The following is a 27,907-nucleotide window of genomic DNA, read 5'->3' as shown; positions in this document are numbered from 1 at the left end:
CAGTAAATTGTGAAAATTGTCCTTTAAATTTAACTTAATTGGAGCAATGGTCCATCAACTAAAAATATATTATCATTGGTCCATCAACTCATCAAAATGTGTAAGTATGGTCATATTCGTCAACTTCGTCAGAATTTTGTCAAAATAAGTTATAATGGAAGGACCATTGCTACAATTGGGTTAAAGTTGAGGGACCATTTGTCACGTCCTGATCCCAACGTACGTCACAAATCAACACATGGCAAGGAAAAATAACATTCGTTGAATATGACATCCCATACGGAATGAAATCCTTTAACTGCAACCCAAACTAAAAAAGAAGGTGGCTAAGTTCTTCACATGATAATTACAATTATGCACATCCAAAAAAAAGAATACATAATCTTTGCTTTACTAAGAACAAGTTTGAAGTGCTCAAAAGAAAGTCCCAAAAGATAAATTACAAGAGTGAATCAAGGGTAACCTAACGCTCTACGTCTCTGATAACCGCACTGCTACCCCCACCTACGGACCTCTCGAAGTCTACTCAAACCTGTCACATGTATGCTCAATGCCTACACCATCGGAATGGTGCATTGGGCACACATCAACCCGGATAAGCTGCGAAACTCGTGTGAGTGACAATAATACAAAGTATATGATACAATAATAAAGCCAACCATCAATCACAATTATAAACCTTGAATAAAAAAAATCATGCATGAGAAATCAATACCAAACCTTTGAAAACTCCGAAGGAGTTACCCAGACATTCAACGATTCGTCTGAAACAATCACAACATCTCACATCCATATTCTCATACAACACAATGAAAAGTAAGGTTAAAGCGATATAGTTCGGCCGAAGCCTACACCTTTGAAGCTATCTCAATCCAAACTTAATGAAACCCAAGGTGGATACGATCCCGGACCATCACTCAACGGAATTGAACAGTATGAGGGATTCCAGACCATCTTTCAACAGAATCTAAGTGAATACGATTTCAGACCATCACTCAACATAATCGCAGAGTATGAGGGATTCCGGACCATCTCTCAACGGAATCGTATATGAGGGATTCCGGACCATCTCTCAACGGAATCCGAGTGAATACGATTCCGGACCATCACTAAATGGAATTGTAGAGTATGTGGGATTCCGGACCATCTCTCAACGGAATCCTAGTGGATACGATTCCGGACCATCACTCAACGGAATCGCGGAATGCCAACAACCATAATGTATAACGGCTCAAAGAAATGAGACGAGCACAAGTTACTTAATTTACAAAAGCTCAACCAAGGGAAATAAGGCACAAAATACTAAATTTAGAACGGATCAACGAAGCGGGAATTGAAACAATATTGAATCAACAAATCCCCATCACAATGGGTTAACGGCCCACCACTAGCCTTCAAATTTCATCACATCATGCCAATTAAACAAATCAAACTATATTTCAATATACATACGTCAAATCTCATTTCATAACTTGAATCAATGGCTAAGCATTAAAAATAACAATTCAATAGAAAATAAATAAATATATATATATATATATATATATATATATATATATATAACCAAGTCATATACATACAGGATAACAATTACGAAAACAAGGTAACCACCAATATCATATATATTAAAGTCACTCACCTGGAGTCCGCGCTAATGCACCCTAGCACGAGAGTTAAGGCATCACGTTCTATCACCGCCTAAACAAGGTACAAGTCCACATTTAGATTTCCTTCTATAATTCACATACTTAAAAACTCTCATATGTCTCCCACAACAACATTTAATGAGGAATTGAACCGTCATTCTAAGGTAGGGTCCATGATCTTACGTCACTTATTCCGTAAGATTCAATCACTAGATTTTCACTTATAAATCCCTAAGGTCCTTAAACAATATCTACCATAGCATACTAAAATTGGGTGTCAATTCAATGGTAAGATTGTCAATTGTTAGAATAATCAAGTGGTGGACCTTATCAATAATGTACTCAACCAACAACATTTTCATAAATCGAATGTCACACATCGGGAAATTTGACTTTTTCCAAAAATTCTCAAATTTTACTAGAATGAAGATCTCAACAAGTAGAGTAAACTTTATACCTGTAGCCGAGTCCAATTTGGCTGGGAAGGCCCTCAAATTTGGCTCGCACCCGTCGAAACCCTAAGGTGGGTGTTCTTTAATTCAGCTTCCTTGGTGTTTCAACGCCCCACCCACCAGTTGGGTCTTGTTCCTAGGTCCAGGGGAAGTTGATTAAGGGTGATGGTGAATGGTGATACTCTCCAGAATGACAATTTGTTGTCAAGAACCCCCCCGGTTCTCCTGTGGAGTTCTACCCGAATTAGGCCTTAAAAATCCTTTATTTTTTGTGGAGATGGAAGGAAGAAGAGAGTTGAGCAAGTTGCAGGTGAAAGAGATAGAGAATCAGATGAGAAAAGGAGGAATTGGCCTAAAATTGGCCGGATTGAAAGGTTGCTGGTGGAGAACACGGGTTCACAAATGGAGGAGGGAGGATTTTTGCTTTTCTCCCTTTAGTTGGTCCTTTCTACCCTCCAAAAATCTGATTGTCCCCTTTTTATTATTAGACTAACTTAACATTTAGCCCACATGTGAAAATTAAACAATTCCCACAATCTATAGTTCACAACTTCAAACGTCAGTAACTATACCGTTATAATTCGAACTCGCAAACGGCTTTCGCCTATGCGTTTGTTGGTTCGAGATCTATTTAAAAACACTAGTTGTAACTTCAAAATATCAATGAAAGATAAAGATTGATTATGAAACTTCCAACTCGATAATTAAACAATTACTAAACTTATAAAAATACGAATTTAAAATATGAAAAACATAATAAATGGTGAAATTCCCGGGATGAGATTTCACACAATTACTCCAATTGGGTTAAAGTTGAGAGATCATTTCTCTAATTGAATTAAAGTTGAGGGACCAATGACAGTGAATTTTTAGTTGAAGGACCATAACTGCATATTTTGACGAGTTAAGGGACCATTGCTCCAATTGAGTTAAAGTTAAGGGATCATTACTACAATTTACTCAAAAAAATAGTGAGATTTTATTATAATTAAAACTTTAGTTTTTGAGTGCTAGGGGATACACGTGACTTTAAGTGAAGTGAGGAAGTTGAAATGAAAAAGTAAATGAGAAAGATACAAGCATTTTTTCTTAAAATACTGACAATAGTGCAATTACTGCTAGTGTTGGTGACTATTATTACAATGTATTTACATTTGTATAGTTACGTTAAGGTATGTAATAACAATAATACTTGTTTTTATTTGCTATTAAGGTTTATTTATTGGTTACAATAGGGTTTAGGAATTGTAACATTTTTTTAAATATCGGTATATTTACACAAATAATTGGAGAATAAATTTGTATTGAGCTTGTTGTTCACGATATTCAAAATTAATATATCTCATTTTATGGTTTCACTCTCTTATATTGTACGATACGTGCGAGACTGTAAAAGTACCCTGGTGTGATACTATGCATGTACCTTCTATGCCTAACTGTTACTGCATATATTAATATATTATTGAATTATATGTGGGAGATTGTTAACGAACATTACATGCCAGATTGTTATTGCATCTTTTGTGTAAGATAATTATTGCACTTTAGGTGCATCATTAATTGCACTTTATTTGCAAGGTTCTTTGGGCATTTCTAATGAAGGGTTCTACAAGAGGCTACAAAATTTGTAGATATAATTTAACCCAGAAAAAAAAATTATGGATATAGTCTATTTTAAAGCTCTTGAATTTTTAGGCTCTAAAAATAATCTCTTAATGGGGCTTATATATTTTCCTAGCTCTATATGAGGCTATATATTTATTTATGTGGGTATTTATTTCTGTAGTACAAAATAATGGTTTCTTTGTTAACTTTTCTTAAGTTAATTTTAGGTGTGTTATCTTAAATTTTGTTTAACACTTCAATCTAAAACAAAATTAAATTTTGACAAAATTAGATTTTATCACTTATCAATCGTTGACTTAGATTTTCTTATCTCAATCTTATATGTTCATTAATTTCTCTGATTGATACATTCTCCCAAAGATTTCATTTCACAACAACCGTTGGACTAGATAAAATCCGGCCAATTATGAACATCTTTCCCATTCTTCTTGTAATTTAAAATGACTAAAGGACCCAATTAGCACTATAAAAGCTAGCCATTGACTTTGGTGGGGGTGATCCCTTCGATAAATACATAGATGCCGTGGAAAGATTGTTATATTATTATTGATCTACATGTATGTTATTTACATAAAAGTCCAATCCAGGATTAGTATGGTTAATGATGAGATTAAATTAATATTGATTCATAAGCACCAACCAAGTGCTTCCTAAACCCTATGAGATCCAATCTCACGGTTTGACCTTGCAGATAATTACCTTCTTTGTGATTTGCCATCCTTGTTCTGTCACTCTTGTTGGATCTGCAAGAATGGGATCACCTATTTCATATTTATCATACAGTGAGCTCTCTGTGGTAAGAATTTCATAGCCAATGTACTTCAAACCAAGCTTCTTTGCAGGTGCACCATAATATTCCTCAGCTGCCCATGCAGTTGCAATTGGATTGATTTGGATAAAAACCGAACCAGACCTCGTAAAAAGAAAATGTGTCACGGCAGCTCCATGAACTCCGATCATGGCATCGCTCGAATTCAGGACCCGATAAATCTTTGCTAGTTCTGCGGTGCGCTTCGGCCTCAAAACTTGGACGTGAAACCCTATTTTCTCAGCCATTTGACTAACAAGTTCTCATTCGTTATTGCTCTCGATCCGTTTCTAGACATGATCGCAAGTTTAGGCCTCTTGGGTTGATGTACTTTTTCATGCACTTTCTTCATCATTTTTAAAGGGATTTTCCATGTGTGGCGCGTAGACTCAAAGAACTTCTCCTGCGCTTTTCGTTCCTCCTCTTCATGGATTAGGATACGGATTCGAGGGAGGTAAGCTCGGTCTGGAAGATTTCGGAAATCAACAATGCTCTTATTTCCCACCATCGGTGGAGTTCACACCCAGGTCATGATGAATTCTCACACCAACAATGGCCTCAGGGAAGCAATGGGTTCGGGGGCCTATGTATTGTATAGTGTGGGGCGTGAGCGTAGTATTGGAAAATATGTAGTAAAATAAATTATATTTAGAAAGTAGATGTAGGATGTAGTCAATAATATGTATTGTATGGTGTGGGGTGTGAGCGTTGTATTAGATAAAACAACCTTGATTTTACAACTAACAAACCAGCTAAAGAGGAAACAAGACAAATCTATCCATAACTTAAGTTTGAAATAAACATGTTGGTGTTAGCAAATTATGGGTGTGGAAGGCTGTTCGTCAATTATTAATTTTTAAGATTAGTTTAGTGGTTGTTAGGTAAAACCTGAACAGTAAGCTTAGCCTGCAATCAAAGCTATAAATAGCTCACTTGTACTGCTTAGCTGCTATTTATGTGTTTGTTAATGATTTACTTCTCAAATACTGGTTTCTTACTTAGTAGCTAATTGATTAGGTATTCAACCTATTTTTCAAGCCAAAAATAAAGGGTGCTCTAGAGTATGGGATACTTCGAGTATTTTAACAATGAAATATTAATTTTATATTTTTAAACAAATATCTAACGGTTTAAACGTCTAGAATATCCCATACTTCAGGATGGTTGGTTCTACTTGGATCCTAACTTTAACTTTTTTGGGTGAGATAACAAATTGTTTTTGTTACGACAATTAGTTATTTTAAGGATAGTACTATTCACACGCCCATTTTTATTTCTCACACGTTAATTTTTGTTCATTGATCTTCTTCTATTTATTCGATCAAACGACCAAAAATTGAACATGGTGTGTGAGAGGTAGAAATAGGTGTGTGAATAACACCACCTTATTTTATTTGCTTTGCATTTTGGAAACAAATATTGTTTTAATCAATAAAGTTACCCCCACTGCTCTCGGGGCTCCTAAAAGGAAAAAACATCTTACTTCAGATTTAATCACCAATGGTTCCATTTCTGCATATATTTTTTCTCCCCTTAAAGTTTAAACACCTATTGAATAAATAAAAAGAGAATCAACGACAAAATCATACAATGATGTGCAGAAGGAGGAAATGAGCATGCGAGGAAAATTGTTAAATCTATCACCGTTGAAAACTACGATCATGAGTAAAGGAAAATTCACTTCAAATAATACTGAAATTCTTTTTCAAATTTATGAAATTTGCTGTCTTTACGGTTGCAAAATTGCACAGGCAAATAGAAAAACAAAGACATTGAACAATTCTTCAACTATTTCTTTTGGGTAATACTAAACCATTTTTTTGCAAGTGTCAAAAACCATGTACATATTCCGATGACAAATGAAATTTATTCAACTTCCATGACCATAGCATTGTCTAACAGTTTTCATGACGATCTAAGTAACTGTGTATACCATGTCAAGTATATATCAAACCATTCAGGTGTATCTTTCAGCTCTAAATTTGATTTCCGGGTTACGAATGTCGTCCTGGCTTTGAATTAATCGAATCTCCAGACTGGTTGACTTGGGATCATGACCGGCACTTTTATAGTCACTAATCGTCCTTTGCAGAAGAGCCTGTAAGTATAGATTTTAAACACGAAACCTGTCAGTCATGGTTTTCCAAGAAGGGGATCCGTGACAACAATCACCCATTATTTCTAGTCATTCCCAGACCTCCAAAAATTCATCTTTTCCTTGGTTAAATCAAATTATTTTTCAAAGAATATTTGCTACGCTAACAGCCAGGAGGTATCTAGTTATCTACCTTACCAGGCATTTCACTTACCAGTTACAACCACCTCGTCTAAATGCCGTGCTATACCATGAATGATAGATACCAGCAGGAAACATTGTAGTTTTCCATGCATCATAAAGTAAATCAATTTTGTAAAATTAATTATGTGGTTATAAACAGCCATGATCCCAAGTCAAGCAGTTCTATTCAATTATACTCATATATTCATAGCCAGGATGTGTCTTGTGTGCCCATTATGCATTGTTTTGGACGATCCAAACCGTCCAAATTTTAAGTATCCATTCATAGATCATCCTTGCGAAAAAGGAAACTATTTAGCTATTTGATTCTCATCAAGAAATTTCAGTGTTTATCATTTTCTTTGGTCACACAATCATTTCCAATTTGACCATATTTAGCAAGGATTATCTATGAACTAAGAATTGAAAAGTAGACGGTTCGGATCCTTGAAATTAAATACAACGTGTGATGACCAATATTCCCCATTTCCCTCTCCTGAAGCTACCTGGTATATTAGATTATGCTCTATATTATAGAATTCAACAGATAGTTTACTGCCATAGTTCAATCATGCTCTACATATATTGGTATCTTTCGAGTGTCAAACAGAACGCTTCACCGGAAGAGATCCAAAATTGGTGCTTTTACTCAATGCTTTTGTATTCTTTTTCATTTTATTGATTCATCTATCTTTTGATTAGTGGCTATAGTCACTTTGTACATCCTACTTCAAATCAAAGGGGAAATTGCAAATAATGCTTTATGCCATTCAGAATACTTCCACACGACAAAAAAACTCCAGGAATTAACAAAATAAAAAATTGGGCCACAAGGAATACCTGCAAGGATGATACAGCAAGCTCAGCTGCCTTCTCTAGGTTGTCAGGATATTTCTGGAAAACAAAAAAAATAACCATTTATAGACATGGAGCTTTATCGGCCAAGTAGGGATAGGAGTCCAATAAAAAAATAAGGTTTTAAAGGAATTACATTGCTCCACCCAAGGAGAAGAGCAGTCGTGAGATCTCCTGTTCCCTACAAAGTTCATGCATATAATTGTCAATCTACAGGATCTTATGAACCAAACTGTAAAAACTAATAAGCTTGAATAAAACATCTACTTTTACGATAAACTCGATAACAACAGGTAATTTGATGCTCTAACTATTGTCACCTTGCACGTCAAACTTCAATTTGATCCAAAATCTTTTCATACAGAAAAAAGAAAATAAAAGTTGGTCCAGTATTTCCAACTTTTCCATCTATATTGTATAAGATAGTATTTCTAAACATGTAAATTATATATAGAACCTTGATTGAGTAATTGTACAGAAATTTGGTAAACAATAGACATTGTATGCAGTGATCCAATTACTGGTAGAGTAAAGAAGGAAGGTGGCACAAACCTTGAGTTAAATTAAAACACAAATACAGTTTGGGAATTGGCACAACATATCCTGATTTGTATCGGCTAAAAGAGTTGAAAAAAAACAACCTAGCAACATGCTAAACACATAAAATCAAACATCTCCAGATATCCTTTTTTTCTTGAAATGAGATGCCATCCAGGTGTCCAGTAATCAAGCAGGTAAGTGAGAATATTTAATTGGAAAAGTAACACTAAGCTGACTGCATACAATCCAATTAGACGATTAGTAAGTCACACTGTACAATTCATGGAATAAAAGGGCAGACTGCAGAACATGTTCTAAATGCTGTTATATAATTATAAAGTAAAATCAATACTTTATTAAGAGAAGCGGGCTTGTCAGCCTCTTTCTAAAAATACCAACCATGTCCCCTTTTTCCTTTGTTACCCTTACTTACAATAAGAAACATTGGCATAATAAGGATTAAATAGTAATTATACTGATCTAAAATTTCAAAATAAATAAATCCTTCCACATTTTTTTCGCACCCCACTTCCATAGTTTTGTCCCACATGCATAGCAGGTATGGGATTGCTAGAGTTTAATAAATGGTTCAAATTAGCACGAAGCGAAAATTATGAGACACTGAATTAACTAAAAATGTAATGTTCTAATATCAGTTCATCATAACATTCGACAATACAGTGAAGGATATCCCACATGCATTTTGTGAGTAGTCTAACTATGCATATGTTAGAAAGGATAAAGCCTTGCAGATGAAAACTTAAAAAGGAAATTTTCATACCGTAAAGTATGCAGGAATTTTAGGAATCACTATCTTGAATTGCTTGGCAGGCAGACCCTACATCATGGATTTAGTAATTGCGTAAAACGTCATTCTATCATGTCAAAAGAAATCTTGGCATAAATTACAATAAAGTTCAAATTTATTTGATTGTCTAAAAAGCGACTATAGTGAAGAAAACACTCAGAAGCTTCTAGCATAAAAGAAAATAATATATATATTTCCATTTTCCCTTTTTTCTGTGGAAGAGTGAATTCTAAGAGGAACAAAAATGTCGTTTTAATTCTCATACTAAATAAAAAGAAGAATAACCTCACAAGTAATTTTATTCCATCTAATAAAAAAGTTTCAAAACAGTGACAGCATTTTGAAAATTGTAGAATCAACAAACTTAGAATGACCCCAACAAAAGATCCCAAACCTGAAGAATAACTTCATTTGTAGACAAGATCTCACCTTTTCCTTTTGATGACTACCAATCAGAAGAAGATTACCATTTATATTTATGCTTGTTATCACAACCTGCAATATATCAAATGAACATTATACTATAAATGAATCAGAGAAAGTGAGATGGAACAATTAAAAGAATTTCATAAATAAGTTTACACATATACAATAAGCAAAACAGATGTAACATCAAATAGAAGAGCAAAGAAAAGGGGTACAACAAGCATGTATTGTTTTCGTGAGAAATTTTCCCTTCAACAAATACTACTTAGAGAAGAGAGAGAGAGAGAGAGAGAGAGAGATGTAACATCGATTGAAAGTGCACAATCAAGAAATTTGAAATTTCCACCCAATTCGGCCTTCCCATGAGTTAGACTAACTAAATTAAAATAGTGGGAAAATAACTACAAATGAGTCAGGCTATACTTTACACAAATTTGGCAATGTCTTAAACCCCTCATATTCAGCATATGGATCCCATTTATACCCATCTGATGTAGAATTTCTCTTCTTTTATTTCAGGTGAGCTTGTTTTTAGAAAATTTCTTGTAAGTGTTTTCGTATAGGATTTACACTTCAGTCCCCTTTGGTAGGAGACAATCACCAGTTGGATGCAGCAGGTGTCAAGCATATTCCCTATACAGCATGCCATTATTATGAGGTTCTTTGGGTACCAAAATCCAACCATCTATTCAGAAAGAATGGTGGATCAGTTGAGTCATGTGGATCATTGTAATTGTCCAGCTAAAGAAATGGTAGGTTGGGTTCAGATGTGTTTTGTTTATTGAACCATATATCAGAAGCAAATTTCTGAGTCCCTCGATTAGAAGCCACTTAAGAAGAGCACTCCAAAAGGTGTAAACTTCTAAGAAGGCCATAATCATCACATTATATACCCTATAACATGTACAGCAAGCTTACTTGGCTTCTATGAGATAAACGGAGTTGATAGTTTATCCGAGAGTTGTATAAATAAATTACCTAACAAGCTGAAGGAAATAATTAAATATGCGGTTGCAGATGGAGCCTTGAAATGACAACCTTAAATTAAAAGTAGCAATATGGCAACCATTGATGACTCTACAGCACTGACGGGCAGAAATGAAAAGACATTTGATCCATTAAAGGATTCTGCTGTTTCTCCAATCAATTCTGCGATCGCACTGTATAGTTTATTCTCAGGTGAAATTCACCTGAGACACAAGGCTCATCTCTAACTAGGAAAAGCTTTGTATTTTCTGACTGATACCTTCAGTCCCTAATGAGGTCTTATTTATCTTTACCAGGGCGAATTGCATAGACAACAAACCCACCCACCCCACACACCCACCCACCCACAATATATTAACTAAAATGAATTGGTTTGAAAGTATCCTTAACAAATTAGTCCCATGAATTTGCTTAGAAATACCAAAGGTGTCCATGTATATGGCTATATGCATTGTGAATTTGAATTAATGCACTGCACCAATACAATAAGCCAGACATAAAATATCCTGTTGATCCAAGAGCACTGGACCATTTACAGTGCCATTTATGGTCTCTATATTTCTGTCTCTAAGAAAACAGATACAAATCACTTAACCAATTTGCAAGACAGTTAGATACTGAATAGCAGTAGCTGACCGTTTGTACAAAAACCCATCTAGATCTCACAATCCCAGAATGAAAATATAACCAACGATTCAAAGATAGTTTTGGAGGATACAGAGATTGGGGAAAAATAAAACATGACCATAACAAAATCACATTAACACAAAGTGAAACACTCCAGGACATGTGCAGTAAAATATAAAACATTAGCAAGTTTGCTAAAAAATAGTACCATTGACGGTCCCGCAGCATGAAGAAGGTTACAAGCTTCACGACCATCTTTTTCAGATTCAATCCTGTTACAGAATAAGTATCACCTATTACTTATGAAAGAGACTAAATGAGAAAAAAGCAGTTACACCCAAGAAACATTAGATGTTTAACTACAGGAAGCAATGTTGATTTACTAATTATAATGTAGTATAAACAATTACCTCGAGTTAGTCAAGAGTTCTGCTTCAAACTGGTTGGGAGTCAACATTGAAGCCACTGGGACAACCTTATAAAAATGCATAATAAGAAAACAGCTACTAAACCAATTTCATTATCAACCCACTATATCAACATACTTATCAAACATTCACTTTTTACGAAGATAACTACTGGATCGGCAAAAAATTCAAGACTAAATGCTTAGGAAAGTTATAAACAATACCGATCTTACACAAACACAAAACGGATTGTATTAGATATTGGTTTGACAATTATTAAAGTCTGAGTAGTTGACAAACCAGTAACATCCAAATAAATAAATACATCTATCTAACCTAATATATGTAAACACCATGACATGCTATGAACATGCACACATAGGCAGGTCAAACTGCTTAGTGCTTACCTTCTCCCGATAGACTGCTACCAGCTCTTGAGGGACATAGAGCTTTCCTTCATCACCCATCACTGGATCACAGACTGGGGAAGGAAAGCAAGAATTATGTTACAATAGAGACAAAAAAAAGTTTTCTATTCTTTTTATATAGAGAGAAGGATGAAAAATCACGTTCAACTTTTACCCTCAAATTAAAGATGATAAGAATGGAATGCACTGCTTCCATACCACTTGAGTGAAAGAACAAACAGAGTTTACCCGTAATCAATAGGTTTCAGAACTCTGCTTTCCAAAAATATTCTTTTTTATGTCCCAACCAATTCACACATAGTTTTTAGAAGTGTAAAACCAATGAATTTAATTGAAAGATAAGTTGTAGGATTTCTTGAACTCTTAGATGACTTAACCTTGTTGTCCCATAAACAACTTACGGTTTCATTCGTCCAACAAATACTAACTACGAGAGTATCTTGAATTTTTAACAATTTTAAGAAATTATCTAATCAAAGATATGAACATACACCAGGTATTTTGCGTTCTTGCATCATATAATCAAAGCAAAGAGAATAATAAGCATATGTATAAGTTAACCATACAGGTCGGAAAGCATGAAGGAGAAGCCCTAGTAGAGGTTAGAATAGCAATTTCAGATGCTAAAATTCCCAGCTATACCAAGGATAGTATATATGTATCACACCATATTTGATGATTGGCAAGGATTTATGAAGTAGCATTCAATGATCCACTCACCATATGTAAGTTTTGGGTTTACAGAGCGAAGCTTATTGACAACCTCCAACACAGTGCTCAAAAACGAAACTGAACCAATATAACCTGCAAAGACATCAATGGATCAAAGCCACATAAATCCCAAAGGAAAGTAATAAAAATTACGTAAGCTCGCCCGAGCAAGAAAGTCATAAAAATTACTATGTGAAGTCTTTCAAAGACTACTACAATCCAACAGGGAAGAAAAGGAAAAACAGGACATAGACGTTTTATGTGACTCTAAACATGAAGATGGCATCAACTTATTCTAAAAATACAGAAGAAAAAATATCACTGAAACAAAGAAAGAATGAGGAAAGTTAATATGCTTGGTGACATTAGAAAAATATGAGAGGCATTAATGGTTGTTTCTTTCATTAATATCTAGAAGAATGATTTCTTTCAGATTTTTTGGAAGCATGTTTTATGTCATTTTAATCCGTGATCCAGGTCAAGAACATGCTACAGTCTTGCAGATATATCTTGGTATGCTACCACCAATGAGCCAACCACCATCTTATCCCTAAGGATTCAGCATGGTAAACAGGAGTTGAGACAAGATATTCAAAATGTCAAATCCATGAGTAGTTTAATATACCTGTTAATAGATGAGTGTAGTATAATAACTCATTTGCTTCAAGGCCTTCTACCAATTCCCATAGTTGCTGTCCATTCAAAACTTGACCCTTAAAAGTTGGGTATCCTGCAATGTTTTGAGATTGATTGAATCAGGACCATAACACCGTTAAAACTAGGACACAACGTTTGACTTTATACAGGTTCACAGAGTTCTGAGAGTGTTGGAATTTAGTAGAAGTAGCTTGCCTGTGTGGTTAGAGAACTGGACTGAATTAATTGGATCCACATCGTAGCCTAGTAGTTGCAGGGGAAAGACAGCTGACTTATTCCCAACATATCCCTAAAAAGAAGTAAAAGTTGAAGAACTATGTAAGGTCAAAACACGATCTACAAAAGACAGGTGGATATCCCTCACCCGATCTCAAATATTACGCATATTTACTGACAAAAAAAGTCTCAACTAAAAATTCAGGCTTGTTAAAGGTACGCAGGGAAGGTAATTATGGCTAGTCCACGTCAAAGAAGGGAGACAATGAAATTTTGATTTCTCATCAAGTACTTACCTTCACATAAGCCATGTTTTTTATAAGAACAGAGTATGAACTACTTGGGTAGGAATTACGAAAAAATGATTACCTTCATCAGAATCTAGTCACTACTCAGCTATTTAGAACATGGGACGGACGATACAATGTCTTTTCGCTAACTTATGACAAATCCAACAACTCCAATTTTGGGCATCTATCCATATAATCCATACATCATTCCATTACCTCAATCATACGAATAAGATTATTTCCAAGAAAACAAGATGCAGGCAAGGATTGACTAAATAACGACAAACACTCCTAAAAACCCCAAAACTTCACCGGGCCAAAAGCTACCCAATCAATCAAGTTCCATACTTTTGACTTTTATACGAGATTCGAGTACAGTCCAAGGATATATTATAGTCCTGTCCATGACAGGCCGCCGTGCCAAACGAGGCCTTAATAAAGCTTCTAGCTTCTCCAATTTCTCAGCTACCAAACACACTAAAAAATTCACCCAAAAATCAGTAAACGGAATCGGCAATACCTGGACAGTATGAGATTGAATACTAAGAACCCGACCGGTCTCAGAGGGCAGAACCAAGGACAGGACCGGCGGAGCCATGTCCGGATACACCAAGCTTCGAGAGCTTCCCGACCTTCTTTTTCCCTCGATTACGAAACAAACAGGTCAAATCAAAGTGAGGTGAATTGTCGATACGAAATGTAAGAAGAAAAAAGTGGAGATTTTGGGGAGCAGCGATTGGTTTTGTACCGGAAAATGTGAGCTTGTGGTGAAACTGTGAACCAGAGATTGCTGGTGAAGGAGCAGGTCGGAGTGAAGAAACATAAAAGGGGGCGACGAGAGGTTCGTGGAATGAAAGGGGTTAGGTGGTGATGGTATCTTATATTGGGCGGGTCACGGGGGAGGCGTCTGGGTTGTGAAATGACTGCGTAGCGTAGCAGCCAATTGGGGAGAATATCAGGATACGTATTAATTTTCTCATTTTACACGTATTGAAATTAGAAATTCTATCGCTTTATGTTTTACTTTTTATGTCTTTGAGTCGGAGGATGGGGAAAAATTTGTGTAGAACTTGGTTTGTTATTGGATTTCGTTGGGTGACATTATAATTCATTCAAAACTAATCACGTGGCAAGTCTAAAATATAATCTTTTATTATTTTTTTTTAATTTAAAATTCTCATAATTATTTTTCTACTAATTAATATATATATCATGGATCAATCTAATGTTTCCTTTTTTATGTCCTTCTTTTCCCCCTTTTTTTTTTCTTTCCCAAATTTCACTCCATTTTATGTTTTGCCGTGGGTCTTCACTCTCTCTCCCAATTTCGTATTTCGTATTCCGTATTCCTCTGTTTCAAAAGAATTCGCAGAGAAAATGAACATCGTTCTTTGCAAAAAACCGAACGAGCTTGAAAGGAGATGAAGTTATAGGTCATGGCTTTTCTTGACACTGCAAAGTTTGCAAATTACAAACTGAAAGTGATTGATTAAACTTTGTCATTTCTTCTTACTCTTGATGCCATTATAAAGTTTCAGACCTTACTTTTTTTAACAGAAATTCAAACAACTGAATCTATATACAAGTTGTTCAACACATTGAGCATGATAAATTAGCAAAGCCATCTGGCCAAAACAAAAAAATAAATAAAAATTTGAATTAGCAAACCTTATGTAGAATTACATCTGGAATTTGTAATCAAATGGCTAAGTTTATTTAGAATTTGCATGCTTTCACACCACCAGCCCACAAACCTAAAAACAAGGATCTCGCTTCTGAAGCTGCTAAAACTTTTATCTCATACAAAAGGCTAAAGAATAATAATATTAGGATATGTGTAGAAAATAATTTTGGGGTGTATTCATATTTTTATTTATTTGTTTTAATTTTTAAAGGGCACAAATAGTCCGTCATACTAGAGTATACAAGTTATTTAATAATAATTTTTTATGTGGCATGTATTCAGCAATATCTTGAGTGTTAATAAAACAACCAAAAAAAGGAAATGTTAGATTGATCCATGGTATATATTAATTAGTAGGAAAAAATAATTAGGAGAATTTTAAATATAAAAGAATGATAAAAGATTATATTTGAGACTTGTCACGTGCCGTGTTTTGAGTGGATTGTAATGTCACTCAACGAAGTCTAGTGGCAAGCCAAGCCCCACACAAGCACCCATTTTTCTGCCGAATTTATAAAGAGCTGCCAATCTTTCATTGAATTTTAATTTAAACCGATTAATTCCAAAATGTTTATAATTGGCTAGTTTTCCTCTTGAATTTTAATAGTCAATTACCCTCTGAGCTTTATAAATTGTCAGTTTCTAGTAATGAATCTGTTGAAATGAGTAATTACTATTCTTATTTGAATTTGAGTCTTGAATTAGAATAGGTGAATTGAGATGGTCATATAAGTCAAGCCACAAGGAACACTAATGAAAGGGTAGTGCTATCTACACACCCATTTTTACTTCTCACACACTTCTATTAAGTTTTGACCATCGGATCGAATGAATTGGAGACAATCAATAGCCATAAATTAACAAGGGTGTGTGGGAGGTAAAAATGGGAGTGTGAATACCACTTTCCCTAATGAAATAGCTTCACAACCCCAACATGTTGTTGAAAGAGCAAGACCATAGAGAAGATTCAGAGTTGTTCACATTAGGGATAAAATTCGAAAAAAAAAAGCATACGGAGTGAACTAGTGGAACAGAAGAAGAAAAACAAACAATATGTTGTCCACATTAGGGTTTAAATTATCTTTTTGCTCAAGCAAATGCCATGTGTCGTGTGTAACATCCCACATTGCCTAAGGGAGTGGATCATGTAAGCCTTATATGTATATTCCCATATCTACCTAGCATAAGGCCTTTTGGGAGCTCACTGGCTTTGGGTTCCATCGGAACTCCAAAGTTAAGCGAGTTCGGGCGAGAGCAATCCCAGGATAGGTGACCCACTGGGAAGTTCTCGTGTGAGTTCTCAGAAACAAAACCGTGAGGGCGTGGTCAGGGCCCAAAGTGAACAATATCGTGTTACGGCGGAGTCGAGCCCTAGACGTGGTGGGGGCTTGGGCGGGGATGTAACAATTTGGTATCAGAGCCAATCCTTGGGCGAAAGTGCGCCGACGAGAACGTTGGACCCCTAAAGGGGGTGGATTGTAGCATCCCACATCACCCAGGGGAGTGGATCCTGTAAGCCTTATATGTATATTCTCATCTCTACCTAGCATGATGCCTTTTGGGAGCTCACTGGCTTCGGGTTCCATCGGAACTCCGAAGTTAAGCGAGTTTACGCGAAAGCAATCCTAGGATGGGTGACCCACTAGGAAGTTCTCGTGTGAGTTCCCATAAACAAAACTATGAGGGCCTGGTCGGGGCTCAAAGCAGACAATATCGTGCTACGACGGAGTAGAGCCCGGGATGTGACATCGTGCACATGACCAAAATGGATGAAAACTTTTAAAATCAACCAGCAGGTAAATTGGCAATTATAAAAGTTTAGATGGCCAATATTAAAGTTTTGGGGAAAATTGACCAATTATAAAAGTTCAGGGTAATCGGCTAAAATTAAATAGGCAATATTTTATTATTAATATTATTTTTTATATGCGTTTCCATTTTTTGGACTCTCTTTTTTATTTTTATTTTTTTCCATCTAATTTTACATTCTTTTATTTTGATGTTTGGTTTTAGGTCCTCCTAAAAAAAAGAATATATTGCCTAGACAAAAACTCATCTTCACTACCATCATTGTTGTCATTATTTCTACCACCACCATGGACACCGCCATTACCACTGCTTACTACTGGCACTGCCAATTTCCATCATCTCCACCCTACCCTCTTAACAATGTCATTGCCACCACCATCACTTTACACCACGCACTACCATCGTCACTAGGCGCGAACCCTGAACATACCAACACAATCAATCACCTCCATTTCAATATCTTTTCATCGTTAAACGGGCTGTATAATTGGCTTCCCTATAGATAAAAATATTAATTTATTAGAGTTGCAGATCATGAAAGAAGTATTCCATGCAATTACATGGTTTACTAGTTGGGCAGGAGATGCTGATCACGATGTTAATCTTCCCAATGTTACTGATTGCAGATTGCATTTAGAATCCATGTAATCATCTTGAACTTGTGTGTACCTGTTTTTGATAAAATACGATATGATTTCATTAAAAGCAAGGAATAGGCTACTCAGTACAAGGAATGGGGAGATCCGCCTCAATTAAATCACAAATCAATGAGGGGGTTTCATTAAACCAAGTACAATCCCCTCCATAGATAGCAAAACGAGCAAGCTTATGGGCAACCGAGTTAACTTGACGATGAACATGGGACGCAGTAGCTTCAGTGACCAATTGCAATAAGGATTTAGTGTCTTCGATGATAGGTCTGATAATAAACACATTCAAAGAAAACTCCTTTTAACAGAAATGATCCGAAGTGAACCACTTTCCAATGAAATGTTTTGTAAACCTCTGTCGATCATCATCAAAAGACCTTCTCTAATTGCGAGTGCTTTAATGTGAATATGAGAGAAAATGTCCCTAAATCTCCAACTCGCACCAACCACAAAAGTTCCATTTGAATCCCGGAATGTTAACCCCATACCACCTATCTTAGTCTTCTTGCATTAGGCACCATCCACGTTAAGTTTGAGCTTTCCAGGTGGAGGAAAATACCATTTTTGGATGAGAGCATGCCTTCTAGGCAAAAGGGGCCTGCAGTTGACCATAAGGTATTCCTGCCACCAATCAAAGGCGCGCCTCACTACAACACTTGGAGAATGAGAAGTTGTTTCACCCAAAGCTTTAGATTTCTAGCATTCTAGATTCCCAAAGTATGACAAGAATGCACTCAAAATCCGACGATCTAACTTCATTAACCATTGCCATGGCCCACTCATACATAGATTTACCATAATGCTGCCCAAGTCTAAGCCTTAACGAAGATGCAAGCTAACTACACCTTATGAATCAACACTTGATCATGATATGCCATACCATCTCAGATACCGCCCCACAGAGAATATAAGCATGGTCCAACGAGATATGCCATTTATGAAGGTTATCCCCTGTGGGAATAATGTTGGAGATAATTCTCCAAGCCGCCATTTTCACTTTAGGAGAGCTATTGGCCTTTCAAAGGAAATCCCACAGCACCGAGTATTGTGAAACAAACCCTGACGAGGAAGCAACTGAGGGGAGGATCCAATTACAAACAACATTATAAGCACTTTTAACTGTTAACAAACCCCAGTTGTCATAATGCCAAACTAATCGGTCATAATTTCTCAAATGCTCAACGAAATGGATCGAATTGCATCCATCTCCTCTAGTGTAATTGATGGACCAAGCACATCCAATTTCCATCTAGCATCAACAATAAGCTCACTGACCATACACACATTACAATCATGCGGTTAGGGGAAAAACAATTGAAAGGTGGATGGTAGAGGCAACCATCTATCACCGCACACCCTTACCGAGGTACCATCACCTATTTGCCACTTGGATCCTAGCAAGATAACTTCTCTAGCAATACACATGCTACACCATGCAAAAGAAGCATTAGATCGAACACTTGCATCAAGGAAGGAGGAATGAGGGAAATACTTTGCCTTTAACATCGACGCCACCAGAGAAGTGGGCTCTTGGATGATCTGCCATCCCTACTTGGCCAGAAGTCCAAGATTAAAAGCGTATAAATTACGAAACCCAAGGCACCCTCGTTTTTGGGCAAGCACAGCTTATCCCAAGCCACCCAATTAATTTTCCTAGAGGTCTCTGATTAATTCCACCAATAAGAAGCAATTAATTGGTTTAGTTCATAAAAAAATACTTAGGCAATAGATAACAACTCATAAAATAAAGCGGGATCGACTGTGCCACCATTTTGACTAGTAATTCCTTCTCCGCTGCACTAATTGTTTTACCTTTCCATCCTTGCAGTTTCTTCCATAGCTTTTCTTTGAAGTGACTAAAACAGTCTCATCTATTTCGACCGATGAAGGTAGGGAGCCCCAAATACTTTTCATGTCGATCCACTCTTACAATCCCAAGCACTGAAGCTAGAAACTCCTGATCAGATTGCTTAATATTTCTACTAAAGTAGATAACACTTTTTTGGAAATTCACTTGTTGCCCTGAGACTCCTTCGAAACACCCAATGATCTCCTTAACCGTCTCACAGTCCTGCCGTGTAGCACGAGCAAAGTTGAAATTGTCATCGGCGAACAGAAGATGAATGAAAAGAGCCCCTTGACAAACAGAAACCCCATGGATATCACCACTTCGATCCTTGGAAGCAATAAGCGTAGAGAGTCCCTTGGGGCAAAGAAGGAAAAGGTAAGGGAAATAGGGTATCCCTACCTCAAACCCTTCTTCAGGTGAATGTAAACACACAGAGATCCATTTACCATGAAAGAGTAGGATACCGACGTAACACACATCATGATTAAATTGACCCAAGACCTTTCAAATCCCATTTTCACCATCACCCTCTCAAAATAACCCCATTCAACTCGATCATAGGCCTTGCTCATATTGAGTTTAAGGGGAAGAAAAAAAAAACCTTTCTTCCCCCTTCTCCTATCAAACAAAGAAATCGCGCTCTGGTTTGGAGAGATAATTTGGGGTAGAACGACCTTCAATCTGTTTGCTATAACCTTCGAAATGATCTTATAGACCACATTACACAAGCTTATGGGATGCAAGTGATCGATTTCCCAGGGATTCTTCGGTTTTGGAATAAGGGTCACGTACATATAGTTGATCTTCCTTTGTGTACGCCCTGAAGAGAGAATAGAAATCACTGCATTTGACACATCGTTACCCACAATGGACCAATATCTTTGGAAAAAGAGAGGGGACATACCATCAGGTCCCATAGATTTAGATGGATGCATTTGCAATTAAGCACCGAATTCATCGTAGTGGTAACCTTACAATTAATAACATCAATTACTTCATTTCCCAAGCTTCGATCATTGGTTTGAAAAATATAGTTGAAACAGTCAATAACTACATTTTCCACCGCATCGATCACTGGTCTGCCATGCACCGTTTTTATCCACCAGGCTCGAGAGATGATTTTTTTTCGCCTTTGAAAATTCGCCATCTGATGGAAGAGCCTTGTGTTTCAGTCCCCTGATTTCATCCATGCCACTTTAGCCTGCTGCCAATATGATTCTTCCAGAGACAACAGAGAGTCGAAGTGATGCATCAGACTACTATGTTCCTCAATAGAGCTAGCAGTATAAGGTTGCCCATCAATGGCCGTAATCTGATCACGAACCTTCTCAATCTCCAATTGTCGAGCCTTGACAGTATCCCATTGCCATTTAATAAGAGCCACTCTCGTGGCCTTGATCTTCTCACAAACTTGGAACATTGGATAGCCCATAACATTCAGGTCTCAAGCCTTATGCACAACATCCTCACACTCCTCATGATGCACCCACATGTCCTCGAACCGAAACAAACAATGGGAAGTCTTGGGGTTGCTTTATGCTGTGCAATTAGGAAATGGAAAAGATCAGACTTCTCTAATTTTAGGTGATTGACTTTAGTCTCTAGAAATAAGAATCTCAAAGAGGCATTCGCAAAAGCACGATCAAGCCGTTCTTTAATACCACCACCTCTTATGGTCCATTCTTTAACACCACCACCTCTTGTGTGTACCTAAATAGCCTGAAAAATGCCAATGATGATGGTAATGAAGATGAATTTTTGTCTGGGCAATGTACTATTTTTCTTGAGAAGGGCATAAAATCAAACATCAAAATAAGAGTACGTAAAACCAGATAGAAAATAAAATAAAAAAGGGAGTCCCAAAAAAATGAAACTTGTATAAAAAATAGTATTAATTATAAAATAATTAGAGTCTAATTTACGTGGATAATTTAATGATTTAATTGGCAAACGGGTTTTAAATAGGGACCTGGATTGTCTGCCCTCCCCCATCCCATACCCTTCCCATCATCCTCCTATTTTTGTGGTCACGGTTAAGCCACGTCAACATTTTATATTCTCCTTGTTTTTTGTCTTATTATTTCTATAAAAAAAAATCAATATAAAATGTTGATGTGGCTTAACCGTGACCATATAAATAGGAGGAGATGAGAAGGGTATGGGATGGGGAGGGCAGACAATTCAGGTCCTTTAAATAGGAGCATTAGTGGAAAGAGAATAAATAAAGTTTAAACACAATTAATAAAGAGTGGTGATAAACCCACCTCACTGTCTTATTTCCTCACCCACATTTAAAAAAAAAATTTACTTTCTTGTAAAAGGAGTAGGATTCTCTCCCCTCTTTTTTTCCCTTCCCTTCCCTCCCCTTCTATTTGAACGGTCACGGTTAAGTCACGCCAACATCTCATATTAATTTTTAGAGAAAGAGAAATAAAAAATAGAGAATGTGAGAGGAGGAGATGAAAAGATGAAGGGAGAGAATCCTAGTCCATTGTAAAGAAAAACTCATACTCTCTAGGTTGACAAGTTCGTTCTTCCCTATCTTCTAGAACAACCCACCTCTCTAAATCTTAAAAAAATCAACGTGTTCACATTGTCCAATACTAGCTGCGCCTTCTTATGTTGAGCAAGTCTATTTACTTACATTCTGTCGATGTCAATCTTGGAAATGTTGTTCACATAGTCAAATAACAAACCCAACTCCAAATCCAAGTTCACCCTTATCCAAACGCGCCTTAACAATTAGAAGGGAGAAAAGGATATTTGTCAATTCTGTCAATTCTCATATCCAAGACTTAAGAACAGAAGTATATTATATTGTTTTTGGAATAGTGTCTATGCTTTTTCAAATGTCCAAGCACTAAACATTTTACATTGTTCCAAAGTTTCATTGATTTTGTACATTAACAGGTGTACTGCGTGAAAAATAAAAGAATGAAACGTATTTCTGAATTCAGTTCTTGTGTGATCTCAGGAAAGAGCAGTTTACGATCAGTGTGGCGAAGCAGGACTGAAAGATATGAAGACGTCAGTGACAGTGGAGGTGGATCAAAATAAATTTAATCCTAAGAATGCAGAGGATATTTAGGTCATCAGGACCTGGGAGGTCGTCATGTGATGGAGGGTGGATTGTTCAGGGGATATGGAGGAACGGAAATATTTTAGTCGATCATATACAGAGGGCGTTACGCCAAAGAAACAACCAGCAGCGGGGAAATTTTTATAACAAAAGAAACAACCACCAGTAGTTGTATTCTGGATCAACAAAAGGGTTCTCTTAAACACAGTACAAATAAATAACAAGGTCATAGGAGAAATTTTTATTCACATGAATGAAGAGTTGCCTCAAACTTCAGGGTGTTTACAATTTTTTTACGGCCCCTTCTTTAATCCTTAAATCTCAACGTTATATACATGTACACAAATTTTTATCAAACATGTACGAATCTACAGCTTCCAGAATGACTAGTTTATTGTTGTTCGAAATGCCAAGTCGTTCTTCCAATGGTGCAGTCATAAGCACGAAGCAACTGCTTCTTAAATCTTGTGAGGTGTAGTCTCACAGTTTGACCTTCAAGATAAATCTCCTTTGTGTATTCCCATCCTTTTTTTGTTACACTAGTTGGATTTTTAAGAACAGGATCATCTTTACCATACTTGTTCTGTAACGAGCTTTCTGTGGTAAGAATTTTGTAGCCGATGTAGTTTAACCCAAGCTTTCTTGCAGGTTTCCCATAGTATTCCTCTGCTGCCCAACTAGTTCCAAGAGGGATAACTTGGATCAACACAGAGCCAGGTCTCATGAACAGAAAATGTGTCATGGCAGCACCGTGAACCCCGATCACGACATCACTCGAATTAAGAACCCAATAAATCATTGCCAACTCGGTCCCCGAATTAGGTCTCAGAACTTCAACTTCAAACCCGATTTTTTCAGCCATTTTCACCAGCAAATGCTCATTGGTTATTGCTCTTGATCCTTTTCTAGATATGATCACTAGTCTAGCCCTCTTGAGTTGATGTGCTTCATGTGCTTTTCTCTTGATTTTTAAGGATCTTTTCGATGCGGGAGACATAGAAACGGAGAGTTTCTTTTTTGCTTCTCGTTCGTGAATCAGACTTGTAACTCGAGGCCTGTAAGCCCCGTCTAGAAGATTTCGAAAGTCGAATATGCTCTTATTTCCTTCCATATTTGAAGAATCCACAGTGAGCTCATCGTGAATTTGCAGACCGACAGTAGCTTCAGGAAAGCAATGAGTTCTCTTGTCTGCACTGATACTAATTACTGGATAGTCTGATAGTTGTGAAAGAATGTCTCCGTATTTCATAAGCCACCAATTGTGAAAATCAACGATGACAAACACAACCTGTTTCCTCAAATGCTGAGAAGTAATGTACAACGGCATAATACCATCGTTGAATTCATGATAAACATTACCGGTATAGCCCGCCGTTGAGAAGAATATGGCCGGAACCTCATGTTGGACATCACACTCATGTTGCTTTCCTGGAGTGCCATCTGTCTTTGCAATGAGGTCTAATTCTGTGACGGTGTCCATGGTACTGGGTTCCCATTTCCGGGTATACGGTTTGATCTTTTCGTGGTGAAGCTTTTCCCCATTTTCCTCTTCGTTTTCCTCGACGATGCTCGATAGATAGTTTGTGAAATTACTTTTATCTCTGGATCTGTAGACAAAGATGGAAGAGGAACGGGAGTGTGTTCTTACATCCCCTTTCAGGATACAAACATCTGATCGAAAACTGCTCCTGTCACAAAATATAGTTCCTGCACCCACAACATATATATATAGTTAGTGAAAGTAATTGCAGATAGAGAAAATGTATAAGTGTCACCTCCAGAAAATAAGTGTACTCAATTAAGTTTTAAAACATTGATATTATTTACACTAAAAGCTTAGGTATTTAGGTGAAGCCATACAATTGGGTTATCTACAATAATTTAGTGTCAGTTAGGATTGAATCTAAAACTTTTTACTTATTATAAGTGACGTACTAATTAGATTTGGCTTTAGCTCTATCAAAACTTAGAAAATTAGGAATACATCAATCATATTTTATCCTAATCCTATTTATAACAATTTTTTAAGTGGTTGCGGGGTTCAACAAGCAAGCATGCTTAAACTTGCAGGCTCCATTCATTTGACTTCAACCTGATGATCCATGGAGCACCTTGACGAAATAAAATTGTGGCGGTTCAACTGGATATATTGACTAAATTAATTAGATTAATTAGAACGTAGGGTCTGGGTTCGAATTGACCACTCACCCTGTATGAGTTTCACAAGGAAAGAGAAACAGCAGACCCAGCTTGGTTGTTGAAAAGACTAGAACAGATTAAAAACTAATTTTGAATTTCAGGAATATTATCAATATTGTTTTCATGTTATATTTTTACGTTGTTTTACTAGGAGTTGTTATCAGTAAAAAAGTATTGTCTTGCACTTGTCATCTATTATGAAAACATAAGGAAAAAATATTCAAGAAAAAATTAATGTAGAATAATATTTTTTAAATAACAATAATAGTTCCATATTTTATTGTTTTTGCGGTATCAATTCGAGTATCATCGGAACCGGGGGAGGAGCTACATGGAGGCCAGAATAGGCTAGTGCCCATCCTGAAATTTCAGCCATTTATTTGTTGTCTGCTAGTTTATACAATACAAAGTATATGCTTCATAGGTGGAGTGTAGTTTAAAGTTCCTAGCAATTCATGATAGTTCAAGACTTGTTTATGCTAACAATTTTCTAATTTTCTTACCATCTAAGCCTTATAACCAGCCTTCTATTTTGCTATATAAGCCTTCTGATGCCAACGATTTTTTCAAACCAATTCCTCTTTGTTTTTTTTTTTTTTTTGTCAGTTAATATAAAACAAGATTTATATAATTAAGAGGAAAATCTAATTGTGCTGAAAGAAAATTCTCATGGAAATAGTTTTGAGCTAATCATGACTTTAAATTTTTGTTCGAATCTAACACGTTAATCCTTTTTTATTAAAGCTCGTAAACAAGCTCTGTTCTTATATATAATCATCTCAATACTAAGTTTTTCATACAAATTTTAAAGTTTCATCAGTGTTGTTAATTTGATTAAAATTTTCACTGACAATCAAAACAACAAAAAATACCATTGGTTGTTCTCCAATTAATTATACTTGTAGCTATTAATTTTTAATTCCTTTCATTTGGCTTAAGGTTCCCTACTGTACAACTTATCAATCAAATAGCAATAGCAACCCTTTTAGCAGCAGTACACTAAATAGATAGTGATACTGTTTGGTAAACTTTGCAAGGTATTTATTAACAACTAAAACAAAAACAATTAATCGATTCCAAATAGAAGCCACTGAGAAGCAGAGAATTCTACCGTTAGAGATTGAAGAACTCGAGGGAGCATATGCAACCATATCATCAGCAGCAAGGCCTACCAAAGCAGATGGTACATATTTATTCGTGAATATAGTGGAAAAAAAAAAATTAGAGCATTCAACTTAAAATCAATCAGCAATAGATATAGAGTCTATCTATATTATTGTGCATGGTTTACTTTTCACGATGTGAGATAACTCAAAAATATTGTGGATGTTTTGAAAGGCGAAGGGTTGAAGAAATTTGAGGTTTCACCACAAAATCAATTGACAATACTAGGAGTAACCCAACTTACTTATAAGCTCATTCAAGGTTCTTTCTCTCATCAATTTGAGATTCATTCTCAACACGTTCCCTAACATGTGGTAAATTTTCAAGCCAACATGTGGACAACACAAACGAAGTTGAATAATTCGAAAATCATTTGATTTTCAATGACTATACCATGTATCGAAAAAGGGGACTTGAAGACGGGGAGAGGGGATAAGGCCACTTCATGCATGTTATGTGAAAACACTATTCTAATAAACTGATGGTGTGATACGTGGTTAGCTTGGTTCTCATACCATGAAAGAGTTAGAACATCCAACCAAAATCAAGTGCATATAGGTGAAGAGACCCAACTGGGTACTATATAAGCTAGGGTTTATGCATGGGGTTCTATATAATCTGGGTACAAGCTAGGGTTTACATATGGTTATTATATAATCTCAGCATACAATTAAAGGAAACTGAAAGAAAAATGAAAAATGAAAATGAGAAGTTAGAGAGAAAAGCTTACGTAATAGAGAGAAAGTGGCATTAGGGTAGAAAAGATGAGGTGCTAATATGAAGCTACAAGAGAGGAGAGAGAGAAAGACGAAAGAGAGAAGCTTGGGCCTTGTTCTTTTGGAGTAACCAGAGTTTGAACACCCCATGATAATGCTCTGACACTCTTCATCTTCTTCTGTAAGATGTTCACCTTTTTTCCTCTGCTTGTATCTCTGATGGTATACCATATTTTTCCTTATGCAAATAACAGTTGAGAGAGAGAAAGAGAGAGAGAGAGAGAGAGAGAGAGAGAGAGAGAGAGAGAGAGAGAGAGGGCAAATGAACTTGGTCTGCGTTGATTGAGAAGATGTTATGTATAGCTATGTTTCAACTACAAGAGAGACGAAAGTTGAGAGAATAATCAAAAAAGGGTGCTGCCAACAAAAGAAGGCTAAGTCATGAGAACGACTACCACGAATACACTATCACTTGGTATCTTGTACTAATGAAAAAACGATATGTGAGTTAAAACTCACATAATTTTATTTTATTGAATGAGGTGAGCTTTGGCGCAACAGAAATGTTGTTCATTTGTGACCAAAAGGTCACGGGTTTGAGTCGTGGAAACAGTTTCTTTACAAAGCAAAGGTAAGATTGCGTACAATAGACGTTTCTCCCCAACCCTCGCAAAGCAGAAAACTTTGTTGGCTAAGAGTCACCCTTATAGAACGTCGTCATAACAATATACCCGTGCTATATATGTTCTCCTAATTTACAAGTGGTGCCTTCTATTTGTGGTTGCCTGCGTGGAATAATTAATAATATATGTAGAATAATGCAACATGTTTTGCAGTCGTTTTTTTTTAATTTTAGTGAAACCTTAATATTGTTGGATCACGCATCCTAATCCAGGAAATTACTCAAATTACACATTGAGAATTAAGTTGAATATAAATTAGAGGTATATTGGCTTCTTGAACCAAAGTCGGGACAAATGAGGATTCCATAGCTG

General features: G+C 36.3%; 2 protein-coding genes, 1 long non-coding RNA gene and 1 pseudogene across 6 annotated transcripts; all 4 read right to left on the bottom strand.

The window, feature by feature from the left end:
* Positions 1 to 257: 257 nt before the first annotated feature.
* On the bottom strand, positions 258 to 2,542 carry LOC139190058 (uncharacterized). The gene is made up of 2 exons (XR_011574044.1): positions 2,104 to 2,542; positions 258 to 1,698 (listed from the first exon to the last, which is right to left on the bottom strand). It is a non-coding gene; the product is annotated as an uncharacterized lncRNA (long non-coding RNA).
* A 1,701-nt stretch (positions 2,543 to 4,243) lies between these two features.
* LOC108172015 (xylan glycosyltransferase MUCI21-like) lies at positions 4,244 to 5,268 on the bottom strand (annotated as a pseudogene).
* Positions 5,269 to 6,219: 951 nt separating this feature from the next.
* LOC103423273 (pyridoxal kinase) lies at positions 6,220 to 14,748 on the bottom strand. Of its 4 annotated transcripts, none has more exons than XM_008361341.4 (13): positions 14,511 to 14,748; positions 14,283 to 14,405; positions 13,452 to 13,545; positions 13,225 to 13,329; positions 12,609 to 12,692; positions 11,868 to 11,941; positions 11,464 to 11,528; positions 11,262 to 11,325; positions 9,443 to 9,508; positions 8,987 to 9,043; positions 7,802 to 7,846; positions 7,651 to 7,704; positions 6,220 to 6,630 (listed from the first exon to the last, which is right to left on the bottom strand). In XM_008361341.4, exons 1-13 carry the CDS (start codon positions 14,583 to 14,585, stop codon positions 6,490 to 6,492), a joined length of 1,047 nt encoding a protein of 348 aa, XP_008359563.2. In that variant the 5' UTR covers positions 14,586 to 14,748; the 3' UTR covers positions 6,220 to 6,489. The 4 variants fall into 4 exon arrangements, with proteins under 4 accessions (XP_008359563.2, XP_008359566.2, XP_017184446.2 ...); XM_008361344.4 differs by having other exon boundaries at positions 14,283 to 14,397; positions 14,511 to 14,733; XM_017328957.3 differs by having other exon boundaries at positions 14,283 to 14,394; positions 14,511 to 14,681.
* Positions 14,749 to 23,047: 8,299 nt separating this feature from the next.
* Positions 23,048 to 27,303, bottom strand: LOC103423272 (xylan glycosyltransferase MUCI21-like). Its single transcript, XM_008361340.4, has 3 exons — positions 26,927 to 27,303; positions 26,144 to 26,200; positions 23,048 to 24,540 (listed from the first exon to the last, which is right to left on the bottom strand). The coding sequence occupies exons 1-3, from the start codon at positions 27,141 to 27,143 to the stop codon at positions 23,225 to 23,227; spliced, it is 1,590 nt and encodes a 529-aa protein (XP_008359562.2). The 5' UTR covers positions 27,144 to 27,303; the 3' UTR covers positions 23,048 to 23,224.
* Positions 27,304 to 27,907: the final 604 nt, after the last annotated feature.

This window comes from Malus domestica, chromosome 12 (assembly GCF_042453785.1).
Source record: "Malus domestica chromosome 12, GDT2T_hap1".
Lineage (NCBI taxonomy): Eukaryota > Viridiplantae > Streptophyta > Magnoliopsida > Rosales > Rosaceae > Malus > Malus domestica.
The sequence above is the reverse complement of the archived record's forward strand: the minus strand, read 5'-3'. Positions and strand labels throughout refer to the sequence as shown.

What these genes read in the sequence shown, in the direction of transcription:
- LOC103423273 (XM_008361341.4), bottom strand. Translation starts at nt 14,585, where the DNA reads ATGTTTCTTCACTCCGACCTGCTCCTTCACCAGCAATCTCTGGTTCAC. An exon ending in TTCAATCTCATACTGTCCAG is followed by an intron (nt 13,546 to 14,282) that starts GTATTGCCGATT and finishes ACTTCTTTTTAG; the next exon opens with GGATATGTTGGGAATAAGTC. An exon ending in GAACTCTTGACTAACTCGAG is followed by an intron (nt 11,326 to 11,463) that starts GTAATTGTTTAT and finishes ATTCTGTAACAG; the next exon opens with GATTGAATCTGAAAAAGATG.
- LOC103423272 (XM_008361340.4), bottom strand. Translation starts at nt 27,143, where the DNA reads ATGGTATACCATCAGAGATACAAGCAGAGGAAAAAAGGTGAACATCTT. An exon ending in TGCCACTTTCTCTCTATTAC is followed by an intron (nt 26,201 to 26,926) that starts GTAAGCTTTTCT and finishes CTGCTTTGGTAG; the next exon opens with GCCTTGCTGCTGATGATATG. An exon ending in GAGTTCTTCAATCTCTAACG is followed by an intron (nt 24,541 to 26,143) that starts GTAGAATTCTCT and finishes TTGTGGGTGCAG; the next exon opens with GAACTATATTTTGTGACAGG.